This window comes from Candidozyma auris, chromosome 2, assembly GCF_003013715.1.
Source record: "Candidozyma auris chromosome 2, complete sequence".
NCBI lineage: Eukaryota > Fungi > Ascomycota > Pichiomycetes > Serinales > Metschnikowiaceae > Candidozyma > Candidozyma auris.
Window position 1 is genome coordinate 800,166 of NC_072813.1, and position 16,785 is coordinate 816,950.

At 45.6% G+C, this 16,785-nt stretch overlaps 6 protein-coding genes across 6 annotated transcripts; 4 read left to right on the forward strand and 2 right to left on the reverse strand. All coding sequences in view use genetic code 12, as the record gives it.

Annotated features, from left to right (window-relative positions):
• Positions 1 to 2,430: 2,430 nt before the first annotated feature.
• Positions 2,431 to 3,045, forward strand: CJI96_0001823 (uncharacterized protein; the record flags this gene model as incomplete). The annotated part of the gene is made up of 1 exon (XM_029035351.2): positions 2,431 to 3,045. The coding sequence occupies one exon, from the start codon at positions 2,431 to 2,433 to the stop codon at positions 3,043 to 3,045; it is 615 nt and encodes a 204-aa protein (XP_028890593.1).
• A 118-nt stretch (positions 3,046 to 3,163) lies between these two features.
• Positions 3,164 to 4,819, reverse strand: RTF1 (Rtf1p; the record flags this gene model as incomplete). Its single annotated transcript, XM_029035352.2, has 1 exon — positions 3,164 to 4,819. One exon carries the CDS (start codon positions 4,817 to 4,819, stop codon positions 3,164 to 3,166), a length of 1,656 nt encoding a protein of 551 aa, XP_028890594.2.
• A 1,054-nt stretch (positions 4,820 to 5,873) lies between these two features.
• On the reverse strand, positions 5,874 to 6,322 carry RPS28B (40S ribosomal protein eS28; the record flags this gene model as incomplete). Its single annotated transcript, XM_029035353.1, has 2 exons — positions 5,874 to 6,074; positions 6,320 to 6,322. 2 exons carry the CDS (start codon positions 6,320 to 6,322, stop codon positions 5,874 to 5,876), a joined length of 204 nt encoding a protein of 67 aa, XP_028890595.1.
• A 473-nt stretch (positions 6,323 to 6,795) lies between these two features.
• CJI96_0001826 (uncharacterized protein) lies at positions 6,796 to 8,175 on the forward strand (the record flags this gene model as incomplete). The annotated part of the gene is made up of 1 exon (XM_029035354.1): positions 6,796 to 8,175. One exon carries the CDS (start codon positions 6,796 to 6,798, stop codon positions 8,173 to 8,175), a length of 1,380 nt encoding a protein of 459 aa, XP_028890596.1.
• Positions 8,176 to 9,579: 1,404 nt separating this feature from the next.
• On the forward strand, positions 9,580 to 11,964 carry GLN4 (glutamine--tRNA ligase; the record flags this gene model as incomplete). The annotated part of the gene is made up of 1 exon (XM_029035355.2): positions 9,580 to 11,964. The coding sequence occupies one exon, from the start codon at positions 9,580 to 9,582 to the stop codon at positions 11,962 to 11,964; it is 2,385 nt and encodes a 794-aa protein (XP_028890597.2).
• Positions 11,965 to 14,697: 2,733 nt separating this feature from the next.
• Positions 14,698 to 16,593, forward strand: GAC1 (protein phosphatase regulator GAC1; the record flags this gene model as incomplete). Its single annotated transcript, XM_029035356.1, has 1 exon — positions 14,698 to 16,593. One exon carries the CDS (start codon positions 14,698 to 14,700, stop codon positions 16,591 to 16,593), a length of 1,896 nt encoding a protein of 631 aa, XP_028890598.1.
• Between the last annotated feature and the right edge of the window lie 192 nt (positions 16,594 to 16,785).

The following is a 16,785-nucleotide window of genomic DNA, read 5'->3' on the forward strand; positions in this document are numbered from 1 at the left end:
GCCGATTGCGAAGCATTCACCTGAAACACCCACTTAAAGCGAGACTCAGTAGCCGTTGAAGAACGGTATATGAGGGAGACGGTGAAGAATTGATTCAAATGTGTTTGTCTCTCGTGGTATCATCTTGCGAAGATGTGGATAGTTCGGATTAGGGCTTTTCGCAGCCATTTGGCCGAGGTAGGGGCGGCCAAGACCGGTAAGTGGCAACCGCGGGAGGGCTCCAATGGACTTTTATATGGCAGTCTCTTTCTATGGAAGCTTTTTATTAACAACCTGACATTTAAGGTGCCTAACGAACGTAATTTTTGAATGTGGAAAGTGGAGGGAAAAGGGAGAAGGGACCACTGGCAGATAGCAAGTGAGATGTTGGGCAAAAACAGTTCGAACGTTTATGCTGCCGCCTGAGGCAAGTGAAGCTGAAGTTTATATATTTAAGCTCTGAAATAAAAAGCTTTAGTGTTTTGAGTGAAGGACGGTAGCGGCCACCAGACGCCACAAGACCCAACAGAACATTCCGACAAGTTTTACCAAAGCTTTATCTGCCCCAAGCTGTCACTGGGGAGCAAGAGAGTAAGCAGAAGTGCCATTGCATCTGATCTTATAGAGATTTTATATAAGGCGCTCGATTGCAGCTTGTGTGGGACATTTTTCCGGGGTAGATCTCACGACGCAATCAGATATTCCACCGCGTCTTCTTTTAGACCTGGTCGACTGCCGTTCCAGGAAGAATTTTCCAAAAACAGCACGTGTGCTTCCAACCTCCCTCTTGACCATTGTCTATACTACTCATTCCATAAGAGACGTGTTTCTTCCCTAAAAAGGCTGAATTCTTTTTCGCAGCCCAACATTCCGCTCGCTAGCGTAGACGAGCACTTATGTATCTGAACACCAGCATTTTTTTGCGGGGATTGCAACGGGGTACAAGAGATAAAAGGACAACAAGACAGACAACCAAGTATCAACAGAGCTTTACAAGCAAAATCAGGGGCTCTGCCCAACAAACGAAGAACGCAAGTAAAAATGTGTTACTTTTCTACTTTTGGGTGCAAAACATCTCTATTGATGCACCGCGCTGTCAATACCGTAAATTTCTGCCACCCAGCGTCTACACCTTGATAAGAGAAGAAAGAGCGAAATGAGACAGAACAGCCAGCGGGAACAGTACCAAGTCAGAAAAACACGCCAGACCAATTTCCGAAAACTTGTATTGCAGAATTGCGAGACCAGCCCCTGAAATAAAATCCTCTCTTCTTTAACAACTGCTTAGCCCCCTCGGGCAAAGCAAAAGCAAGAAAACATACCGTGAATCACGCTTTCTTCAACGGCCCTGGACCCCAGCTTCGCCCCTTGGACCCACGCCTCGTTACCTTTTTTTTTATTCTGCCTTGCAATATTCGTAGTTTACGGGTGACATGCGGGGGGTGATATTTTTGACCCAGCAGGGCTTTTTCTGTTTTACGAGCGCTCCGTTGCCACCTTAGTCATCATGTTGACGCTTCGGCTCCGACGCTGCGGAAGTTTAGACATTTTAGTGCAAAGGTGAAGCGCAGACTTATGCGAAGCTAACTCACGATCCAGAAACACTACAAGGAAAGTAAGCACACCACTGTATTTCTCGTAACGAGACCATGACAGACGTGTAATTTAATCTTTAAAATTCATAACGTCAAGTATTTTTGACGGAGGGCTCCATCCCCTGGGATAAGCTAGTGTACGGGTTTTCTTCCTCAGCTGACTTATTTAAACTAGTGTCATATTTCTGCGCTTACCTAAGCGCGCTGCACGATTTTCTCCGACGGATATCGGCTTGTCTGACCGCTCCAGATGGGCCTTTTTGGGTGCGTTTTTTCCTTCCGCGTCGGCTGTTTACGGCCTTATTAGCTTCCGGCCCCAGCTCCATTTATAACCGGGGGAATTCTCAACACAAAAATAAAAAGATTGAACCTGCTGCTTTTAATCAGATCCATTTGAGTTTTATTCCTTCTTTTTTATTTTGTACCTTTTGGTTCTACATTATTTTATTTCTTTTATCTGCTTCCCTGCTGCTTTTCACTAGTACTTCGCAGGGTCCTTCTACATAGTGAGAGGGATAGTCACAAGAGGGATCGAACACACATACAACAAAAAGCTTTAGTGGTGTCTTGTTGAAGAGGTTTTTAGAACATACGTAACCACTTCAATTTTTGTCCAGCAAACAGTATTTTGTTGCGTTATTTTTACGGCACACCGATCACTGCTGGCGCAATATACTAAACAGAAACAAGCTTCCATCAAGAGTTTGTTGCCAAAGGTTCCGATCTTTGTTCAGGAATCTCTGATTAGCCCATCGTACGAGCTTATTTCGCCTCATTCTTTTGAGTCCCAACCAACTCTTGGCACCTTGGCTACGGGTTTTTGCAACCATTTCTCTCAAGCCCCAACCCTACTACAATGTGGCAACAGAAATTCGACCACAATCTCCAGTTGAATTATTATGTGAACTTGGACGACGGCCTGATCTCCTTTGACCTCCCGTGTGAGGTCCAGATCCAGAAGAAACTGCCCAAACAGAAGGAGAACATCCTCCACAGAATTACATCAGCACTCACGCTTAGAAGGCTGTCTTCGAAAGCATCTGATGACGAACTCCAACAAGGTTTGAGTGTTGAGTCCGAGTCTGGCTTCACTACGGCTGATCAAAGCCCTTCGGAGCCAAATGGTCACCTGCTCCCGATGAGTGGGCCTCCACTGCCGTTAGGAGAAAAATCCATCTCTAGAATGCCCAGTGACTCGTATTTGTTAGAGAAGGCATTTAATCTACAACCTCATGAGGACGAGGTGGCTAGTGTATCTTCCGACGAGTCCATCCAGAGCTTTTACCTGGACATCGTTGCTAACGATATGTACTATGACTACGACCGTACGGTTTACTGCGACGAGAAACCGTTTATCAGTGGGAATGGAAAGAATAATCTTCTGCTGGAAAACAACCTCATTAACGACGACTACGAGAAAGAGCTCGAGAGACAGGAGCTTCGACTTCAAATCCTTAAGGAGCTCTACTAGCTCGCATTGCGCTGGCATGTTAAATTATTTATTGGCTTGTATATATCTTAATTGAAGCACGGATGGGTAAACATGTTCGTAGCTATTGTGTTGATATACATAATGAGGTAGAAAGTCATCATTGTAGCGTCGGCACGATATTTAAGTCTATCAGTGCAATAAGTTTGTCGAAAACGCCCATTTCTCTGTATGTGGAGGTGGCAATTTTGGCTTCTTTCTCATTCTTCTCAGCAATCATTGTGTCGTAATTGGCCCTGGCATCGTGCAAGGCCTTTTGGTTTTCCTCCTTAGCGAGATCTTTGTAGAACATTCTTGAGTTCGTCTTGAGACGCGAAAAAGCATCACCTTCGACACTTTCATTCACTTTTTTCATCGATTTAAGCTCAGCTTTTCTGACATTCGTCTGGTTCAACTTTCTGTTTCTCTCGTTAACCTTGGACATGCTCGTTAACGAGCTTTTGCTAGCTCTCTCGTTGTCCTTAAGCAAAATCTCGTCCATCTTCTTAATGCGATCACTCAACTCCCTGATCCTTTCAACGTTGCCCTCTTGCTTAGCCACACGCAACTCATCCATTGCTTTAGACTTTTCGTAAACCGCATCATACGCCCTCATGCCGTTCTTCATCTTCTGCTTCCTTGAAATCATTTCGTCAATATCTTGATTTGTGAGACCGCTGTTCATCAAGCGATGTATCTCTTCAGCTTTCTCGTTCACATCATCCACATATGGTGGGTCTTCGTTTGTCTTGCTCAATTCTTGGAGATACCTCTCGAACTCTTCTGGGAATATGTCACCGTCACTAAACACCGTGAAGGGGAATTCTTTGGTCTGTTGTCTGTTTTGACTGACCAACAAGTACATGTCTGTTCTTGTCTCGCCCACTTGATACTGTTTTTGAGGGTAGGTTACCACCTCTTCAATTTGCACCACTCTGTACATTGGGCGGCGGGTCCTGCGGTCCATTCCCACGTTGATCTTTCCAAAAGACCGTGACACAACTTCTGCGAAATTACGGTAGTAGAGGTACTTGCTGAGAAAACTTCTTCCAATCTTGATCTTGTTAATGTCTGCAGCGGTAGCCTTTTCAAAGCTCTTGGGTCTGAACTTGGATTTACCGCTTCCCCAGACGACTTCATCGTCTCCATAGGCCTCCTCTTCAACATCGTCGAGCTCTTCCTCTTCATCCTCTTCTTCTTCCTCCTCGTCTTCGTAGTCTTCAGCAGCAGCCTTGCGCGACTTGCGCTCTCTCTGTTTCCTCAACTCGCTCAATTTGTCCATCTTCGAGCTTCTTGCGCCCAGAGTCGCCTGTCGACTACTGGTTCTGGTCTTTTTCTCGGTACCTTGAGCCTGCTTCAATCTCTGCCTCAAATACTTCTTCTCATTGTATCTATCCATTTCCTGGGATCTTTCAAAAAGAGTCTGTTCTCTCTCGATCTCGTCCATATCAAGCAAACGCTCACGGTCCTCTTCATCCTTATACTTCCCTTCTAGTGGGTATGGGTTGACTAGTTCATCCTCTTCTTCTTCGTCTTCATCATCGTAGGTTCTGGAATCATTTACCTCTTCATCGTTCTCATCTTCACCAGCGTCATCTTCGTCAAATGCTTCGTCATTATCATCGTCTCCTTCATCCTCATCTTCATCAGAAGAACCGGTCTTCAATCTCTTTCTGGGGCCGCCTTCTGAGGCCGCTCGCTTGACGACATTGTCATTTTCTTCACTGCCAGAATCCGCTCCAGCAAGAGCCAACAAATCGTCATCCAAATCCGACATTTTTGATCGTAAACAACGTTGATGATTTAGTTGAGTTGATAGCTGGTGATATGCACTGAAGGATGGCCTATGTGCAGGTGATAAAATAGTAGGATTTGCAACCGTTCAACATTCCAGCTACAATAATGTAAAATAAAAACCTAAAAGAAAAGTGTTCAGACTTGAAAAGCTGTTTGTGCCTACATTTTGTATTTGTTACAAAATTTTTGTATGGTTTCGACACTATGGCCTCTGTCAGCGGCTGGATAAACATATGGGAAGAGAAAGTAGCTATTGTAAATGACCTTCATAGTGCGAGGAAAGGCACATTGAGCTACTTTTAACTAGATTAGTTGTAATTACTAATTCTTTTTCGTTTAGGTTCAGGTGTCGAATCTTGACCGTCGCATGCGTGGACGCAACCTAGTTTGAAGGGTATAGTAATACTAAAAAGATGAGACTTGGTTTGTTCTCTTTATATAATTCCTTCTTATTTTGAAAGAAGGCTTTCTAATTCACCGAGTCCCTATAAAAGTCGGATCAGACTTACCTTCAGCTTCATTTTCATAACTACCTGAGTCACTCTATTCCTATGACGTCAATAAAACGCTCTTTAGGTGAGATTTAGCCTCAAGAATAGTAATCAATCAAGAGAAAGAAATATGTGTTTATCAGTAGTTTTGCAGAAGAAATTGTTTGTTCATTGATAGTGGCTGCAAAAAGAGTTTTGTTCCAACTGTAATATGATGAGCAATAAAGGAGCCAACGTTAAGACGAATCAGACAAACCTACCTAGTTTGGTTTAGGGTTTCCGGAGTCTTCAACACGGACAATGAACAGTAGTGAAATTGCCATTTGAAGAGTACTTCAGTTGCAACCTTCCTATGTGCCATATGGCATAGGGCTCGCCAACTCGGCCTGTATATCACGTGACCGGCGTGACGGTTTGAATTTAAACTACCCTTACTACACCCACAACTCTCTTATGATGTTTTTATTAATATGACAACGCTGTGCCTGAGCTAATACACACCCACGTAGACATGAAAGTGAAAAACAAATAATTCCACCCCAATTAACGCAATCTTCTAGCCTCACGCTCGGACTCCATCAAGCACAAGATGTCGTTCTCTCTGACTGGGCCCTTGACGTTTCTGACAATGGTTCTGGAAGAGTCCTCCAAGAACTCAACTCTGACCTGGGTGACACCACCTCTGGAACCGGTTCTACCCAAAACCTTGATGACCTTAGCAAGAGTAACTGGAGTCTTAGTGTCCTGGAAACGTTAGTAAAAGCACGGAATGGGATACAAAGGGTGACGTAGTGAGTTCCTTAGAAGATTTTGAAGAAGTATTCATTTTGAATCGAATACTATAGCTTCAAATGTATGAAGCGAGAATATTCGGGGGGATCATATGGGAAGACGAATGAAGGAAAATCAAACATTTGATTCGAGGTCATTTGTCACAACTTCATGAGCTTTAACAGGAGGGAGTCACCGAAACAGATTTTGTAACATACCATTTTGTATAAGTAGTTGTATGTAGATAGAAGACTGTGATGGGGAGAAAATTTTGAAAAAATTTCGTGGTAGTCGCTGCAGCCAATTTTTTGTGTATGTACACGACTCTTCAGAAAAAAAAGATCGATCGGTTATTGGGGAGTGTGCGACAACCAAACTTCTAGTATATCAGAACACCGAGCATGTGACTGATAGTCACGTGTATCTATCTCCTTTCTGGAACCGCTATAATTGCTAGCAGTGATTCCGGCGACATAATCTGTTTATACTCAGACTATCCTCTATCCACGCTCTCTTGTCCGGACAAGTACAGCCTCAATATTGGTGCTGCGGCGTTCCTTCCTTGTTGGGCTTATCGCCGTCGCCACATCGGCTCCTATAAACATCCTGTCCCGATCACAAATATGCGGGCACTTCGCAACCAAAGATAAGTGTAGATAAGCGTAACTAGTACCCTGGAAGTGGCAAACTCTTAATGTCAGAAACACTGTCAGAAAGTCGGACCAAAAAAGTGAGCGAATTCGACGATGGCCGTAGGAGGCCAGTGTACAGTTGGAAAAAGTCGTTCTCGGATTGGTGGAGGCAGTCATGGAGCTCAGACTACACTGATTCAAAAGTCGAGTCAAGGCTTCTTTCTTTCTTGCCGTTTTGGCCTTTGCCTGACTCTACGAGAACAGCAAAGTTTATAGATACTGACATTGGAAACGGGGAACACGTGCACGAGTTTTACATTGAAAATACGGCTACTCCGGAAAATGGGCTGCTGGCGCTCCCCAACCAGATAGATGATTTGGTCATTGTCCACGGATACGCAGCTTCTTTAGGGCTCTTCTTCGAGAACTTCGACACTTTTTCGTCGGTCCCGGGCATCAAAGTGCACGCTATCGATCTTCCCGGTTTCGGACTTTCTTCACGTCCTCCCTTCCCGAGGTACCCCTGTGAGACCAAAGAGGATATTTACAAAATCGAAGATTGGTTCATAGACCGTTTGGAGGAGTGGAGAAAGAGAAGAGGAATCAGTAGGTTTATTCTTGTGGGTCATTCGTTTGGCGGCTACTTGAGTTGCGCCTATGCGAGGAAGTACAACAAGGTCATTTCTGACGACCTGTCTCGCCGTTTGATCGACAAATTGGTGCTCTTGAGTCCTGTGGGTGTCGAGAGAAGTAAGCATTCGCTATTGCAAACGGTCCCATTGTCGTCTGCACAAGTTTCTGACGATGAAAGGCTGGCGGAAAATAAGCAGGATCCTAGTGTTCCTTACCAGAACGAAGTGTTAGCAGACCAGCAAAGTATCATCGAAGGAAATGAGACTACACCCACTAACCATCCAGGCTCGGCCACTATGGAGCAGGAAAACTTTGGGCTGGACACTTTCAGGTGGCTCTGGAATCATCATATTTCTCCCTTCTCGATCATCCGTAAAGCAGGCCCGTTGAGGTCAAAGTGGATATCTGGATGGACGGGGCATAGGTTCTCCCATATTTACTTCGAAGACCCCGAGCGGTACCAGCACATCCATGACTATTTTTACCGCATCTTCAACGGCGCTGGCAGCGGCGAGTATGCCATTACTCGTGTTTTGGCACCCGTAGGACTCGCAAGGCTTCCTCTTCTTGACAGGTGCCCTGAGGCTTTTGTGAAGATGCAATTGCCCACATTGTGGCTTTACGGAAGCAAGGATTGGATGAACGAAAATGCCGGGGAGGAGATGACGAAGGAGATCAACAGGGTGGCCGATCTGAAGGGACAGAAACCTCTTGCTCAGTTTGGAATTATCTCCAACGCGGGCCACCATTTGTATTTGGATAATCCCAAGGAGTTTGGGAAAATATTCCTTGACTTTTTGCGCAAATAGACTTAGACATTGTAACGGTTTTCAATAGAGACGACTAGATGATAGGAGTCAATGATCTAAGGCATCTTGACTTCATATCGCCATAGAGCTTGCGAGCAGTAATACCCTGTTGTTCGATCAAAGGATCCATTGTGGAATTTAACAGAGAATCAAACTAGTTACCAATCAAAAGTCCATCTGAAGCCCAAAAACTGAAATTGATACAATGTTGCACCTCTATAATCCTCTGAATTATTCTTTAATTGGAATCCACTTGGAGCTCAATGTAACCTAATCTTACAAAGAATTGCAAAAGCCCATGTCGTACTGTCTGGCTCCTACACACTTGATCCGAAGCCCAGCCAGCCGTTCATTTCCCCACATTGACATCAATCACCATCATCGTCCTAAAAGGAGCAAAGGAAAGAAAGAATTCACACAGCTTGCAGTTGAAACTACTTCTTAGGGAGACAAACAAACGAAAATAAATTAAAAATAAAAATCTTACAAACACCAAGGTCGCCCCATCTTTTCGCACCGTTGGCAGACTAATAATGAAAGTGGCCTCATCGAAACTCAAAATGCTAACAAGCTCCAGCTAAAACCAAATCAAGCCTTTCACAAGACTCCAGTGGGTTTCATTTTTTCACAATGGGCAGCCTTTAAAGTATTGTTCAGACTCCTCTCTCGAGATCATTATGATCTACTTTGAGACCTGGAGGGTAGACATGGATCCAGCCGAGCTACTTGGACCAAAATCATTTTGGAGGCTTATTTTTCTTTACCCCAGGATCTCCATGTTCCCCAGAATCTAAATTATGACTCTCGCCTGATCGAAATTGCAGGTGGTATACCACTTGATCCAAGTGTTTTCTAAATACGAGGAGAAATGTGTTGGGTGCAAAAAATGCACGGCGATGTGCAACCTGCACACAGAGCAATGGGGGCTTGTTTCCAAGGCGACGCGTGGAATATCAGCATACCTGCAGGAGACCTTTTCCCGATGGGTTATGTTGGGATTCAAGGGCGGCTGCGGAGAATCGTCAATTGGCCCAAAGTCGTATTTTCATAGACTGGCCAACCGCAGTGTTTCCCAAGGCGTAGTTGAAGTTCCGAGGGTGGTACCGAGGACGGTAACGAGGCCATTGCCGGGGGACCAGTCGAGGGGTTCAACCGAATACGTCAACTTACAATTTAGAGCAAAGCCTAAAACGCTGTGAATAAAAAAGATACTTTCTTTTTTCTTCACAACACGCGTATAGATAAGATCAAACTGTAGATTTTAGTATTCTGCGAAAGCGTTTCGGTAGACTTAAAAAATGGCCCTCTGGCTGTCAATTTGATGGTCGTGCGCGTACCGCTACATAAAAAAAAGTGTCATATCTTGTAGTTTTGCATATACCCTCCATATCATCAACCATAGACATGTCTTCGGAGCTCATCAGTAAGTTCCAGGAAATCGGGCTTTCTGAAAAGAAAGCCAAAGACATCGCAAAAAACGAGAAAGTGTCTGCCAGCTTCGTGGAAGTTTTGGACGAAGGAAGCGTCTCCAAAGCCGATGAGAAGAAGCTCAACTTGCTATACAACTTGGCTGTAGATAGCAAGAACAATGGCGTGGCGCCAGAGCAGAGAAAAATTGTCACGAGGGCAATTGTAGACAACAGATTGAAAACTAATTTGCAAGTGACCGAGGCTTTAAGATATGTTGCTGAGAAAGGTGACAGTGCTACTGAAGATGAGATGAATGCAGCTTCAGGTGTAGGAGTGGAATTGAGTCGAGACGACGTCAAAAGCGAGGTCCTCAAGTACATTGAGCTGAAAAAGGAAGAGGTTTTGGCTAAGAGGTACGCTGGGGTTCCTTCTCTCTTGAGTGAGACGAAGAAGCTTCCAAGTCTCAAATGGGCGGCGCCCGGAGACTTCAAGCCTGTCATTGATGGCATTGCCTTGGAGCTATTTGGGCCCAAAGACGAAAGAGACGTGGTTAAGAAGGAGAAGAAGAAAAAGGAGCCTAAAGCTAGCGCCAAAAAGGAGGAGAAGGCCGCAGAACCTGAGAGGTCTATGTTCACAGAGGGCTTCTTGGGAGAATTGCACAAGCCAGGTGAAAACCCACAGGCGTTCCCAGAGTTGATGAAGGAACACTTAGAGTTTACTAAGGGTAAAGTGTTCACAAGATTCCCACCGGAACCCAACGGGTTCCTCCACATTGGCCACTCGAAGGCCATCATGGTGAACTTCGGTTACGCCAAGCACTTCAACGGTAATTGTTATCTTCGTTTCGACGACACCAATCCTGAGGCCGAAGAGGAAGTCTACTTCAATTCGATAAAGAACATGGTGTCGTGGCTTGGCTTCGAGCCCTGGAAGATCACTCACTCCTCCGACTACTTTGACGAATTGTATGAGTTGGCAGAGAAATTGATCAAGGTCGATAAGGCGTACGTGTGCCATTGCACGCCTGAGGAGGTTAAAGCTCAAAGAGGTATGAAGCCCGACGGCACTTTGGGTGGTGAAAGATTCCCATCCCCATACCGCTCTCGATCAGTAGAGGAAAATCTTACGGAATTCAGAAAAATGAGAGATGGTCACTATAAGCCAGGTGACGCCGTGTTGAGAATGAAGCAGGACATCTACTCGCCAAACCCTCAAATGTGGGATTTGGTTGCATACCGTGTTTTGAACGCTCCACACCACAGAACCGGCGACAAGTGGAGAATTTACCCTACATACGACTTCACCCACTGTTTGGTTGATTCTTTCGAGAACATTTCTCACTCCTTGTGTACGACGGAATTCCGTCTTTCCAGAGAGAGTTACGAATGGTTATGTGACGCATTGCATGTTTATAGACCCGCCCAAAGAGAGTATGGCCGTTTGAACATCACGGGAACAATTTTGTCGAAAAGAAAGATTGCCAAGTTGGTCAACGAGGGCTACGTGAGGGGCTGGGATGACCCTAGACTTTACACTTTGGAGGCCATCAAGCGCAGAGGTGTTCCTCCAGGTGCTATTTTGACATTCATCAATACCTTGGGTGTTACAACTTCTACAACTAATATTCAGGTGATCAGACTCGAGAGTGCTGTGAGATCTTATTTGGACAACACCACTCCAAGATTGATGCTATTGCTGGAACCTTTGTTGTGCGAAGTCGTCAACGTTGACGAGGGCTTTGGTGAAGAGGTGGAGGTTTCTTACAAGCCAGGAGCCGAGGACAAATTCGGAAGCAGAAAGGTCAAGTTCACCAAGAAGTTCTACATTGACCGTTCTGATTACAGAGACGAGACTGATAAAGAATATTTCAGATTGGCGCCAGGTCAGCCTGTTGGCTTAATGAAGGTTCCATACAATGTGTCGGTTCATGAGGTCATTAGAGACGAAGCTGGCAATGTCACCAAGTTATTGGTGAACTATGAGTCTGGCATCAAGAAGAAGCCAAAGAAGTACATTCAATGGGTTGGCGAGAACAACGTCAGGAAGATCAAGGAGATCAGAATGTATAATCAGTTGTTCAAGAGTGAAAACCCTAGCGCACACCCAGACGGCTTTTTGAAGGATATTAATGACAAATCTGAGGAGATAATCAGGAACTCTATTATCGAGGCTGCTGGATTTGAGGAGATTTTGAAGAAGTCGCCATTGAACATCGGTATCGAAGGTTCTGAATTCAACATCAACGAGGCCGCCGGCCCTCACACAGTCAGATTCCAGGCTCTTAGAATTGGATATTTCTGCATGGACAAGGACTCCTCCGAGGACAGTGTGGTGTTGAACAGAATTGTCACATTGAAGGAAGATGCCGCAAAGGCTTGAACATGAGCTCTGGAGATGAAGGGCAGGTAACGATGGCTTGCGATCCTATTCGGTAACCAACAGCGACTGCTCTAGCCATAAACGCTGGAATGTAGAGTCAAGGGTCCATGCATGAGGCAATTTGGGGTATATACGTGAGTCTTGCTGTTTGTCGGGATTGAGAAGCAAAAGTCCCTGATAGGAAATGTGCATGTTACGTCAACAATTGCAGAGAGACCTATCGAAGTGGCTATTTGCCATGCAGCAGATAATTACTCAGCTTGATGGAGGGGGTATAGCTTACAGAGGATTCGAATTTGCTGGATGATCACCCAAAAGAGCAATATCGTGAACAATCAGGCAGTGATTATTAGATGAACTGATATCACACCACCAACCCGATCGAAAGAGAAGGAGCGGAGAACAATGAAATGGGTTCATTTAAGTATCAGCTGATTGATTGTTACATGGGTTCGGAACAGAAGAGATGAAAGGGCCGATGCGGAGAGGTGAGATGATAATTTTCATCAAAATAATATTGGCGAGAGCATCAGAAAAGAAGAAAAAAAAAAAAAAAAAATAGTGCATCTCGCCTTCAGGGCCCAGCCAATTTCACGAGGGGAGCCGACCAAAATGAGGCCATATTAGATTCGATCCGCCATTGTTAAAGTGAATACTGTAATGGAAACTATCATTAGTCACAGATACTTTTATGGAAGTACTATAGTTTGCAATGCTGTAGAGGATGAGACATGGAAGACGCAAAGGGGGCTAAAAGAGAGAAGAAAATATTCAAGAATCTTATCGGCAGAGAGGGCGAGGAGAGAGGCGATTCCGAGGGGGGCGGTCCCCTCGGCGAAGGCGGCCCCGTCTGTCTGCAGTCCGCGCAGAGGACAATGAAAAATATACTGCCAATTTCAACCCCATTGACCTTTCGGAGTTTCACCTCCCGGATAAACTCAGCCAGAGCCAACCGAGTATTGAAAAAGGGCAAATTACTATGATGTTCAAATTTTTCACTGGCCGGCCGTGCGGCTTAGATCTAAGGCGGCGCGAGTGGGGGAGGTGGGGAGCGTCAAAGCGCAGCCAATCCGAGCGGCAGACAGGCGGGAGAAATTTGGGGGGACCAGGACCAATGGTGGTTTTTTTGCAGACCAAAGTGAAAAGCGAAAAAAAGAGTATGAGGCGGTCATAAAAGTGTCCATGAATAGCATCCCATTTCTCATTTCGTCGATTGTTATCGCCAGGGTGTGGCGATGCCACTGGGCGTAAGAGACACAAAATCGAAGACAATAGCTGATGAGGCGACTCCGAACAACGGAGACACGAAGCGGTTTCTTGACCGGTGACAAAAGCGTGGGATACGAACAAAGGTGCATTGAGAGAGAATGTAAGGGAAACTAACCTGTTGGGGGTTGACTAAGTGGTGTAAGTGAGAGGGAGCTAGAAGAATGGGATATACGAAACGCCAAAAAGAAAAATGACGATAAATGTAGATGACCCAGTCAAATAGAAGCAAATTAGAGCAAATTGGTTTTGATTACGGGGTGCTACGATAGTTTGAGCTGTAGGAGGGTTTGAGGTGTAGGAGGGGATTGGCTGCAAATGAGTATTGGTGCGGACACTGGCTAAGGTAGACTAGCATAAGCGTCTTCCAACTACTGAAAATGCCTCAACAGCAATGAGAAGTTAAGTGCAAGGAGAGGTCGAAAGTACAAGTCATCAGTGGAGTTGCCGTTATCCGTTACTTGTCTTTCAGATCTTCGTCTTGAAGGTGCAACACTTCTACTTCTCCAATTACTACTGAGGTATATTCCCAGCAGTTCTGCTTAATGGTGCCTAAATTGACTCTTTCCCACCAATCTCCGAAAGCGTCAAACATGTGCATTTTTTTGTACCCACTATCTTCACTCACATCCCACAGCCTAATTCCACTCCCTGGTGCTAAGCTTCCTTAATCAAGGGATACGCGAGAGCATGCTATTGCAAAGCCAACAAAGCTTCAGCCACCCACTCGAAAAGAACGCTTCAGCCTGAAGTGTATTTGAGCTTTTCTTCGATGGAGTTTCTCGGTAATCTTTTCTGATATATACTTTGGTTTCAGTCGAGAGACCTTCCAAGGGTCCTTTTAACAGCCACCCTCGGAAGTGCCGTTTGTTTCTCTGACTCCGGTTTCGGCACCCCCGGTTATCTTTCTCAATGGAGAACGCGTAAAAATAAAATCGAAAATTTTGCATCGATGTGTCTCCTTTCCATGGCTTGTGTGCACGCCCGCATCGGCGCCAGATGGGCTGCGGCCGGTATGGTACCATGGGCAGCCCGTGCAGCTGCATGAGCCGCTTGCTGGTCGCGGTATGCATGCATAAACCACCCCTGCGATTACTAACTCTTCGAAAAGAACACAGTTTCTGGATGAAATTTTGGGATTTCGAAATATCTGTGTAGATATTCAAATTCTTCGGCATCACTTTCCGGGGGAACTTTTTTTCTCGGCTCAATTTGGTCTCGTTTTCGCCACCTTCATGCGCCCCAACCCCTCGCTTTTCTTTTTCGCTCAACAAATTGCACTTTTTATTCTTGCCCCTCCATCAAGTATTTAACCACCAGGTCGCGCCATCAAGGGAAAAAAAAAGGGAAGAAAAAATTTAAGAAAAACCACCCCCGCTTCTTCCTGGCCCCTTAGCGTTTTTCATTCGTCCTTCTTCTTCTCCCCCTCGGGTCGACCCTAATCTTTTACAATTCTCCCTTTTGTAAATGTCCACCTTGACTCTTGCGGTGGCTGATTACTTCAAGCAAGAGCCGCAGCAGGCTGCAAACATCAACCAGAAGTTGAATGGATTGAACCAACCAAAAGCTCAGCAGCTCCAAACTCAGCTGCTGCTGATGCTGGATCATGACCGGCTCGTCCAAGGCAGGGACCTTCTTTCGCTGTCGGCGCCTCCGATGTTGCCGAAAACATCACCGGCAGTTGCCATTCCACAAAAACTCAATTTGTCATACACGACGTCTTCGTTTTCAAAGCTGGCGCCAGACCTTACTTCGTGGCTGGATAACCACGACGACGAGGTGGATCCCTTGACCAAAGATAGCGATGTGGCGGTGAAGCTCGATATTGGTGAGATTCCCGACAGTGCGGTGGCTCCGTTGAAAGAGAGCGCAGCACCTAAAATTGAGATTAAAAGCCCATCTGCTGAAGACGCTTTTTCTACAAAGACAGAGCCCGTGGTTCCTAAAGTAGAGCCCGTCATTGACACTATCGTCGCCGAGGAAGTCTCAGACAAGCCTCGCTCTGCATCAGACACCATGCCTCCGTTGCGCAAACTCAAGCTGTCGTTAAAGCTTCCCCAGCTTCACAAGTCTAGCCTGACGTCACTGCTCTCGCCAAAACTGGTGAGGTTTGCCAGCCGCCTCGAGAATGTGAAGCATTTCAAAGGCAAGGACTCGCCCCTGGCAGTCTCCGCTCAGAACACTCCTCTTGGCTCGCCTTCCTTCTGCGACTTTGATGTGGCCGACTACTTCTCCAATAACAGCAACTTCACCGACTTGCAACTCGATCTGGAGGACTCCGACTCGGACCTGGAGTCCTTCTTCAAGGTGCTCCAGCACCGCTACAAAATCAGCTTCACGAACTTCACTCCTCCTCAAAACATTTACGACAAGCTCCTGTGCCCTGTTTATTTGCACAAGGCAGTCATGTCTGCCGACAAGAAGCTGATGGTACTCACGGTGATGTGCGAGAATTTGGCATACGAGAAGAATCTCAGCGTCAAAATCACCTTCAACAACTGGCACTCCACTGTCATTTACAACAATGCCACTTACGTGAAGTCGTTTTCATCATTGAATTTTGACCAATTCAAGTTTACCATCCCGCTCACGCTGCTTCCCAGTGCCATCAACGCCCAGTTTTGCATCAAATACTCTGTGGCCGGATCCACCTACTGGGACAACAATAATAGTAAGAACTACTCCGTCACATTGACCTCTAGCGACAAACCCTCGCCTAAGCAAAGGAGCAAGCCCAAAATTTCCCTGAGCACTTTCGAATACAAACCACCTGCTTTCTCGCAAGATTCTCATCTGGCCGAGAGACCTGCCAGTGACGCCTTCGCTCCTTCTAAAAGCTCTGTCCCTTACTCAGAATTGGTTACTAAACTCATGCATGTAAAGATGGACGAGCACAAGAAGCGCATTCCATTATTGAAGTCAAACTCGACCTCCAACGTCGTTTCAACACCACCTCCAAAGCAATCTCTGCAGGTTAGACCCAAATACTCAAGGTCGTTCATTTCGAGAACTGCATCACAAGATTCCAATAGTGGTTCTGTCACTTCACCACAAAAGACATCGCTAGTCAAGAAGGACGAACCATCGGTCATTTCACCTTCCAAGACTGCTTCGTCGTTGCCAGAGAAGGCTCTGGAGACTGATCCTTTCACACCTCGCTCCGTGGGCGCTTTCCACGAGACGCAATTCAATTCAAACACATATGCTGCCTTATTGCGCACCTATTGTTTCAGTGGCACCCCATCAGCCAACAATTCTGTTGCAAACTCTCCCACTGGGTCAGAAAGCTCCTTGACGTCGTACTACGATTGTGCTTCCCCTGCATCTACTTTCCACTCATTGAGTGATTCTATCCACATTTAAAAGGCGCGAGCTCTACAGTGAGATCTGGAATCTCCTATTTACGCTGCGTCAGGTTTATGCCATTTGCTTACATTTGAGCTGGTCCATGCTCTCAGATATTGTCGCTTGGTTTTGTTTTTTTCTTTTTTTATTTAATTATCGGCATCTGTATAGATTTTTGTATAAAGTATACTTCATCAACCTATTGTGATC